A 10025-nucleotide genomic window follows, 5' to 3' on the forward strand; every position below is an offset into this window, starting at 1 on the left:
CCCTCAACAGTACACCTTCCCGGACTGATTAATCTGTACACCTGGGGTCCGCGCGGACCCCAGAACAGTTTTTTTGCTAATTTTTAGAAATTATCAACATGCTACCAGCTCAATTATTTTGCAAACTGATGTGGGAACCTCTGTGTCCACATTAAATACAAAAATCATACATTTTGAACTTTTTCTATTTATTGGTGAAGAAAAGAAGACAAGAAGAAATACCCGATTTTTAAACCCATTTCAGACTGAAGGGGCTTTTGAGGCCCAACTTTGATCTCAGATAGCGGCTAAACGGCTTGCGCTAGAAGTATCAAATTTGGAGACCTTTCCTAAAATGTCTCTGAAAAAAAAGTTCTTATTAGTTTAATACTGGTAAGTTGATGTTTTTTTGTGTTGCCATGGCAACGGGTTTCTAGCAGGCAGTTTTTTTGAAAATAGAAGTAATTTTGGTTTAAACATAAAAATTTTCTGAGTTCTATATTAAATTAGACTTCTTTTCCAACATTAATAACATCTTACATAATTAGATATAAGTTAAATCATTTGATATGCATAGAATATGCTAATTTGATGACGTCATTGGTCAAAATACAATATGGCGGACTATATTATTAGCTCTGACGTCATATGACGTTATAATTACACCAAAGTTATTAAAATTTAATTCTATTACTAAACCATTCTCTGAAAACTTGGTAGACATACGATGAGTGCATTAAAACATATAAAAACGGAAATAAGGTAATTTATAAGGACGCCAGTGTATCCATTATGATCGAAAGCCGGCTGGGGTCCGCGCGGACCCCAAAAGAAAATCAGATATAATTTTTTTTATAAATGGTAGAAATGGAGTTTTCTGCACTGTATTGAGAGACAACTTTGTGGGTGACAATTACCTAAAATTTCAGAAAAAGATCTTTGGAAACAAAAATGATATTACAGAATATATAGTGCTGGGGTCCGCGCGGACCCCAGGTGTACTGTTTAGGGTTAAAAACTTAACAAAGGATTGCTGATCTATTATCACTTTCATTGATAATATCATCAAAATTATTACTACAGTATTACTATCATTTAAGCCGAATCTTTTACAGCCAGCGACCGATGGTAAATGTAAGAAGCATAATGGAATGTATAAATAATACATACAGGTTTTACCACAAGGTTTGGCCACAAGACCGCGCTAACTGCCTTATCACTTCTGGCTATATAATTGTCGTTATTTGTTGTCTCGAATCAATAACTCTCACAATGTTAATAAGTTGACTTGCCTTGTAGTTCTGAGTTTATTCATTTGTTTCTGAAATTGTATTCTGTGATTTGATTAATTTTAAATTTGTATTGTTTTGTTTTTTATTCGCAAGGCGGCTTAGAAAAGGTGTTTAATGTCAGAAACACTTGTTTCGTCATGCCATACACAGTGCATACTGTACGTGGTAAAACCTAAAAAATAAATAAATACCAAAGGAATATGGTGGGTTGAAAATCTGAATTTCTTATCATAGCGCTAAACTACACATAGGCATACAACCAAACGCTACATAAACATAACATTCTTGGCGAATGTAATTATAACATTTCATCTCTTTAACATAATAATTTTACACCCAACCCACAGTTGTGAGTGTTTGACATCCAACTCTGCCTGCAGTGGGCTGACGCCGTGGCAGTATGCTCTGATCTTCCTCTCCGTGGCTGCTCTGGGAGTTATTGGATTCATTTTGTACCGTTTCCGACTGAGGTGAAGACTTATTAGCGAACAACAAGATGATCTATATTGCGAGAAGACAATTAACGACGAATAGACAATAAATAGAAAACCTATACGTATGTAATATTTCAACGGTGACTAAGATCATCGTTTATTATTCACAATCACTAATGAAAGATGGTGGATTCTATCTGAAACGTCTAAGACTTTCTTACAAAATTTTCTTACCTGACACCATTTTGATAGTTATCCACCCAACTGCCTTCATTGCAGATGATGGCAGTAGAGCCGCCGCTAAAATATTGTGACCTTAATACTTCTGTGTATTTTTTTTTCACAACCATGAACTTTTATAATGGTCATGACAAAGGAAATTCTCGTCGCAGCTGTGCAATCATTTTTTTAAAAATTGATTTAATACATTTCTGTTAATATAATGTATTTTAATGATGGAGGTAATCACACATTCATTTCCCATTTGTAGCCGTGACATGAAGTTTCTTTACTTCTAATCAAAATCGTGCTTAATTTCACAGGATTTGGAGGAACAAGTGGCTGCTCCGTCGTAACGCCCGTGTTGGAAGCCACACGGATGTACGTGAGGCTTTTACTGAGTCCTCATCCCAGGAGATGGCAACACTGAGTAGCGACAGAGTAAGGACAACAGAATCAGCTGTAATGACTGGAACTGTGGGAAGTAGTGAATTTGAAGAGGTTGACGGTAAGGGACATTATAAATACACATTGACTCTGATCTCAAGCACATGTCATGTGTCAAGCAGACTGTCATGGTATGAGATCCAACAACAAGAATGGTGCAATTGTACAATTTCAATGAGTGTACCATCTCACTCTTTTACCACGGTTCAAACAACTCTGAAAGTTTGACCTGTAAAATAATGAGATTTCACGTTGCTGTGTAGTTTACACTGTTTGTTGGGTGTTGAATCCAATACAGTCTATGATAGCTTTATGTAGTAGTTCCGTGTGATTGTTGCTAGTACTAGCATTGATAGTATAAAAACGTTTGATCTACTACATTTCTTAATCATCATTTATGAGACTTTTTTTCTTATTTAATTAGATTGTTAACATGTAGTAGAGGTAAAGTATTTTCCTCACTGCTTCCTTTACGTACTATTTCCAGTAATCCTCCCCGGAGCCACCTGCCCCTCCCCCTGCCTATCCCACCGTGTGGACTGTGACTCACCGGGGAGGAACAGCCGTGACGACAAACGTGACAGCATGACCGAGACACTGCTGCAGACCGACCCCGAGGATGTCCCAATACCGGCTGGTATTGTGGGACCTTGTGATAATAAAGAAGGGTTGGGTGGTAAGGAACATGTTTCTAATTGCGTGCAAAACACATTAATTCTTGTGAATTTGATAGGTTTCATATGAATTTTGAGACATTCCTGGCATGAGTCCTGAGTTTAGCCTGGTGAAACAATCCGTCTCGGCTCCCCGATCTTAGCGACGCCCTCCCTGCAAGTTCAATTAGCTCGCCAGTCGGAAAGATTGATTGCCAGAGCTAAGTTGTGTGTGCTGAACAAACTGGTGCCGAAACCACTCCAGGCTGATCTCAGTTTAACAGCCTTCGTTATGAAGGAAAACAGTTTCCTTTGCATACGTTGAGTTGGCACGTATTGGGAAAATGCATTCTGCTTTAGTTCTGTACTTTTGAGACATTTTTCTTTTTACAGAAACGAAAGCGATTTGCTCCTTTTCTTACTGATTGTTTTAATCCTCCGGTCACGTACACCGTACAGCGCACCGACCGAAGGTCCGCTTTGAAAGAAAAGTATTCCCTCTGGAAACTCCTACGTCGTTGGTTAATTGTACGATCTATGTAACTGGAACCTTACTTACCGTTTTTAGAAATGCTGCCAGGAGCTACATGCACTTCCCCTCCCATGTCAGCCTGAGGAGGATTGACTGCCAACCTGAAGACCACTCCTCTAAATATACCAGTCTCTATGCACGAGGACTAAGAGACTGATGATCGTCATTCTACACTGATCTGCGTATACATCTTTACAATACTGAGCAAAGTCCTAACTTTAGCACCCTGTTCAGGGTGCACGACTTAAGACCTTGTTATGTTTTCTGTAGGATGTATTTTTATCAAGATAAATACATTAGTAGTAATGGTGAATTATGTTCCTTGTATTGCATATTTTATCAATACTCCAGATGACATTAGGATTAGAAATCATTTAACTCTGCATCAAAACGTAGTACGCTAGGGAAGATAAGGATAAGTTACCAAGTAAAACACACATTACATTATCATAGAAATCTTGTTATTCTAGTCTATACTGTAAAAACATTTTGGACTCGGAAAAAACATATTGTAGACTTTATTTCATACTCAAATATTTGCTAGATTGACACACGTGTAATGTTTATAAACTTTGTCCTCTCGTTTTGTGGTAGTACCTCTCGTTTTGTGGTAGTAGGAAATATCATGACGAGTAGAAATATGATTATTGTAGAACTAGACGTAAAACACCCTTTTAATGAAATATACTTTATAACACGGTACTTTAAAGCATTGCATGGCATGGATGGCAAACATTTTATTTTGCACTTAGATTACAATAGGTCGACGTTTCTCCATATAATACACTGTGAATTTTGACATGCGCAAATTTCAATGTGCAGGAATGCTTGTCTTAATATTGGAGTCGAAAGCTAAATATGAGTATACCTTTATTGTTTTTTTTTATTTAGCTTTAGATATAATTCACTACAAATCAACGTGTTATTGCATTGCCCTTTGCCTATAACCATATGCATAATCTCAAGACTATATGTCATGATGGTCAGAACCATATTATACGATCATTGGGGCGGTGGCTGTTAGTAAAAGCTCGCTACCATATATTTGTATTAGTCTGCCAATGTGATTATTATCAAAACGCTCAACATGTAACGCGGAAAGTTGAACATAATTGCCAGGTATTGCAACATACACTTACATACAACTTTATAAATTTAAATAAACCAGATTTTACAGTCCCATCACTTTCATACAGTTGCCTCATGTATGATCATGTTATGTTTGTATTCTTATTGATGTAAGCACTAGTTGAATTTATGCAATGTGCATATATTAGTGTGTTACGCCATGTAGCGGTTAACCGAGTATGAGAAACAAATATAAGTTGTTTGTTGTGTTTAAAATTAAAATTTCCCTTAATCTCAAGCGATCAGATTTTGCATAATTGCTAAGTGCACGCACTTTCTTAGGATGTACCTTTAAATTGTCTTTCCAGCGTTACGTTTGCAAGAACTGTCCAACGAAGCTGATTTTTGGCAACCACACAGTTGCAATTTTTGGCCGCTTCAGGATCCCCAAGCGAGATGCCCTGTTCATTTCATTTCATTCATTTCATTTATTTATCCAGGTGATACATATCGCCTTGTCGGCGTTTTTCAATGATGCCTGGGGGGTAAACCCCAACATAGTAAAATACAAACAAAGTAACTGAGGATAAAATACAATAATAAATAAGAAGAAAGTAATCACTATATACAAGTGTGCAATTAATCATAAGGTAACATAAGGAATCCAACCAAACATAAATAAGTTAAAGCGAAAGGAATTTGCATACCAATGGAACTTATCTCACAAGCATAAAACAAACGAAATCCTATTAACTGGTAAGGAAAATCATAATGTTTGTAAATCACTCAACCAAAATCAAATTAACTGGTGAGGGAAGAAAGTCTGGTCCTAAATGTACTGATAGATTTTGAGTTTCTTACATGTGGCGGAAGGGAGTTCCAGAGAACTGTGCCGGAGAATGAAAATGATCTCTTTTTGTACTGTAGACGTGCTTTAGGTAGTTGGAGCCCCCCCCCCCCTGTGGACTGTGACGGGTGTTGTGTGAGTGGGTAGAAGCAGATGTTGTGAAGTATTGTGAGATGTGCGCAGGTGTCATACCATTCAGTGCCTTGAACGTGAGGACAGCCTTGGCCCGTGTGTGGTGTTGTGATACGGTGGTCCAGCCTAGCAGGTTCAAAACAGTTTCACTGGAAGTGTAGCGGTCGCACCCTAATATGACCCTACCAGCTCTGTTTTCTAGCTTCTGAAGCTTGTCTGTACAACCCTTCCCCCCTGGTCCCAAACAGTGCTGCAATATAAGATGTGGGGGAGGAACAGTGTGTTGTAGATAGTCAGTAGTGCTTGTTTGTTCAAGTATGGTCTTAGGCACTTCATTATTCCAATTGCTTGTGACAGCTTCTTTGAAACATGGGTAAAATGGTGGTTCCACTGTAGTGTGTTGTCGAGGAAAACGCCTAGATACTTAAACGTTTCCACTTGTTCCAGTTCTGAGCCAGCAAGTGTAAGTTGCAGGTGCTGGTCAGCAGCTCGGGACCTGTGTGAAGCAACTAGCATTGATTTGCATTTGGAAGGGTTTAATGAGAGTCTGTTGACGATAAACCAGTACACTAGCCGGGTAGAGTCGTTCTGGATTGTGTCCTGTATTGTGTGTGTGCAGCTGTGTGAAAAGTAGAGAATGGTGTCATCTGCATACATGGCTACCTTACAGGACTGTATGCAATTGGGAAGGTCATTAATGTAGACAATGAAAAGAAGGGGTCCAAGGATGGACCCCTGCGGAACGCCGCAAGTCACATTAGATGGGTACGACAGGACTGAGTTAAGGCATGTACGCTGTAACCGGCCTGTCAAGTATGACTTGAACTATCTACATGACATTTCATCAACACCATAGGCTTTAAGTTTACTGAGCATGATGTCATGATTTAGGGTATCAAAGGCCCTGGATAGGTCGCAGAAGATAACACCAGTTTGTTGTTTTTTGTCGATAGACTCAATCCAGTCCTCTGTAACAAAATGCAGGGCAGTCTCACAAGAATGACGCTTTCTGAAGCCTGACTGGCATTGTGAGAGCAGTTGGTGTTGGTTAAAGTAGGTGTATAGCTGGTTGTGAACCGCCCGTTCGAGTATTTTGGAAATTCCCTGCAGGATGGACACTGGGCGATAATTACTCGGCATAGTCCTGTCCCCTTTTTTGTGGATTGGCATGACTTTTGCCATCTTCCACTTAGTCGGAAACTCTCCTGAGCTTAAGGACTTGTTGAAAAGGTTAGTGAGCGATGGAGCAAGGACCTGTGCACCTGCTTTAAGGAGTCTGTTATCAATACTGTCTAGGCCGGTGGCCTTTTTCACGTTCAGCATTGATAGTTGATCGGTGACAGACTCTACTGTAAGTGGTGTGAAGCTGAAAGTGCTGTCTACTTTGTTTATGAACTGAGTAGGTGGGTAGGGCAATACAGCCCCTGAAAGAGTACTACACAAGTCCTGTATGACTTGGTGAAAGAAATCATTGAAAGTTTCTGCCAGCCCTATACTGTCTGAGATGCTCTGACCTTCGTGCTCCAAGTAAGTAACAGTGTTTGTAGTCTTGTTGGGTAGTAGTGTACGTATGGCCTTCCAAACAAAAGCCTTCCCCCTTCAGACCCCTGTATTACTGACTGAGCTGCATGGTCTTTTTTCGCCTGGCGGCATAAGTAATTCACCCTGTTTTTCATTCCCTTGTAGTCGGACAAGTCGCTTGCACTACCGGAGCGTTTCGCTTCCATGTACATTTTGTCTCTAAGAACAATGAGGTGGCGAAGGTCGCTAGTGAGCCATGGTGCAGGTGTACCTCTCATTTTGCATTTTTTCAATGGGGCATGTGTGTTAGCTACACCGGTATCCAGCTCTTCCCAGACCTCAACCTGTTCGTCTATAGTTGGAAAGTTTTACAGTAACCCGAAGTTAAACAGTAACCCGAAGCGAGATGTGCACGCGGTTTTCGTTGATTTCACCCGTGCCTTTGATACCATCTCTCACAGTCAACTTCTGATGACTCTAGCTGACATGGGCATCAGGCGGTGCCTATGGATGAGCATCAGCAGCTATTTATTAACAGAACTGGGTCGTCTATGTTCTAGAAACCTGGTTTTTAGTGAGCGCTCAGTTTCCCCGATATAAGTTTCCCGACAGGGGCCTCTGTTAGTGTTTCCCTGGCAACTTATGTGGTAGATAACCCCACATTTGTCTTCCTTGGGAGTTTTGTCCTTAGGTGCCACAAGGAGTTGTCTTAACGTACGATGAGGTATTTGCTGACGTCACACGTGGGAAAAATCACGTGTCCACAGCATTTGGGTCAGATAGCTGAGGAAGACTGAGTGATTCGGTCGAACATTTCTGGTGAGTCAAATTTTGAGTTGGAGAAAAGTTTAAGTTTTTCATAATGTAATTTACCAACTCAGATGAACTTTCATGCTGAAGTATGGCATTTCATTTCTTTACATTTGTGTCTTTTTCGTTTGATTTTGGCATTCTACGACATTGGTATCGTTTTCCAATATTTTTTTTGCAAGTTACGGTAAATAGTTGCTCATTTTGCAACTGTTTTGTACGATTTACAGTACGGTTGAAACCTTTTTTTAACCGCCAAAATTCATGCGCGCGCGGATGTCATCCATTTATTCAAATCAACATGGCCTACGTCATTGAATTCTGTTATTAGAGACTACTTTGCTTCATGAATGGACACTGTCGCCTGTTCCCGTAGGTGATCTATGGGAGTCTAAGGTCGAGCACTGCGACAACTTCCTGCACTGGGCCAACGTAACTTTGAACTCGACAACGATGAACCAAACGTGACTAACTTTTTCTACAAGGAGAACAGCGAGTTGAAGCTGTACGCGTGTGGAGGGGACAGGCACTGTCTGGTGGAAGCACCGCTGTTTTCTCTGATGAGTAAGAACCCATTCATTTCGCTCTTCCTTAATTTTCTGACTATTATTGTCTCTTACGTGTTAAAAGCAATAGTCCGACCAAAATTTCATTTTGGGCTGGGCCGTGGCTTGGTTCTCTATGCAGGTCGACGTCATAGCTCGAGTCTTATTGACTTTTGGTCTGTTAATTAAGATATATTGTCTAATCGAGGGTCAAGTTTAAAAAATGGCCACCTGGCTTTTCCAACGGCACTGCAATTGGCTTTTATGTGTTTGCTTATTATATTGTGTTCGGCATATCTGGAGATGCCGTGAATGGATCTTAATGGTATTTGAGCTCGAAAATGGTCATCAGCTTTTCAGCATGTAACATAATCATATTTGCCTGGCCAAAACTGACCTTTCATGTTCAATCATTGTTCTACAGTCCAGTCGGTAGAGGAACGTTTCCGCCCCGACCCAGCACAGAGTGTAGAACAGCTGCTGTACCCAGTCGGCAGCAACCCTCTGCCTGTCCTGGACCTGCTGTCCCAGCTGTACGCTATCCACGCTTCCGGCAGGGTCACGGTCTGGGTCAAGGACAAGGCGGAGATGCAGGCTCTCAAGACGCCGCTTAAGGTGATCCTTGGTATTAGCAACATGCACTGGACTATTCGTCTTAAACAGGTGCAATTGCTACCGCAAGCATCTTTATCATTTTTTTCTAATTAAAAGTCATGTTGTGTCATTGTCAGTCTAACTTTTTCTTGCTAGCCACGAGGCAAATATTTCTACATCCGATTTCGTTAGACACTTTTCAAATTATTAAAGGTTACACGATTCTTTTATTGTGCCTTCGTTTTCCATATTTCAGAAAAAAATCTTATCTTATGAGACAATATTTCTTACTACATCTAAACAATGAATCTTATTGTATAGATATTTACTACTATAAGATATTCAACGTAAACTTTTTTTGGTTTAGGGGTAACAAAACGGTATTGGAGGTCCCGCTTTATTTAACGTAAGAAAATAATGCTGCATTTTAAAACAGTGTAATGATTATATCTTCCACTTGGTTAGGTGGTTCTTCTGTACAACAAAGAGGTGAGTGACGTCATTATCAATGTTGCGGAACAGACCAGTCTGGATGACGTGTCCGGATTGGTGGAGAGTTGGGTGAGGAAATGGACTACGTCATCATGCCCTGACGTCACCAGGAAGTACGTCCCACCTTTTACCGTCAAAGGAATGCCAACTGGTAAGTTATGCCCCTGTCACACATAGTAGAATATGGTCTCCCAAGCACTAGCCGAGATTCACCATTCATAGTTAATCAGAGTAGGTTGGAGAATTCGGCTGGTGTTCGGCCAGGTCGGCTGCTGTTCGGGTAAGCCGGCCGAACGTTTCAAAATGAATGTTCTCGATCGAGTGTAGGCCATGCATGATTGACTGGTAGTTGGCTGCTGTACGCAAGTAGGAGGGGTTTGTTTTGGTTTAAATTAGATTAAATTCCATTCGATTTGTATGGGAGGCCTGACGTAAATCTGGTCACACTGCTCCCGACTTC

General features: G+C 40.4%; 2 protein-coding genes across 2 annotated transcripts; both read left to right on the top strand.

The window, feature by feature from the left end:
- Window positions 1-1618: 1618 nt before the first annotated feature.
- LOC109478382 lies at window positions 1619-3866 on the top strand (the record flags this gene model as incomplete). The annotated part of the gene is made up of 4 exons (XM_019779911.1): window positions 1619-1741; window positions 2248-2432; window positions 2859-3047; window positions 3593-3866. Coding segments are annotated over 4 exons (544 nt in total), but the record flags the coding sequence as incomplete, so codon positions are not given.
- A 4548-nt stretch (window positions 3867-8414) lies between these two features.
- Window positions 8415-9742, top strand: LOC109478383. Its single transcript, XM_019779912.1, has 3 exons — window positions 8415-8498; window positions 8904-9094; window positions 9539-9742. Exons 1-3 carry the CDS (start codon window positions 8495-8497, stop codon window positions 9740-9742), a joined length of 399 nt encoding a protein of 132 aa, XP_019635471.1. The 5' UTR covers window positions 8415-8494.
- Window positions 9743-10025: the final 283 nt, after the last annotated feature.

Source organism: Branchiostoma belcheri, unplaced genomic scaffold (assembly GCF_001625305.1).
Source record: "Branchiostoma belcheri isolate BF01 breed outbred unplaced genomic scaffold, Haploidv18h27 scaffold433, whole genome shotgun sequence".
In the NCBI taxonomy this organism is placed as follows: domain Eukaryota; kingdom Metazoa; phylum Chordata; class Leptocardii; order Amphioxiformes; family Branchiostomatidae; genus Branchiostoma; species Branchiostoma belcheri.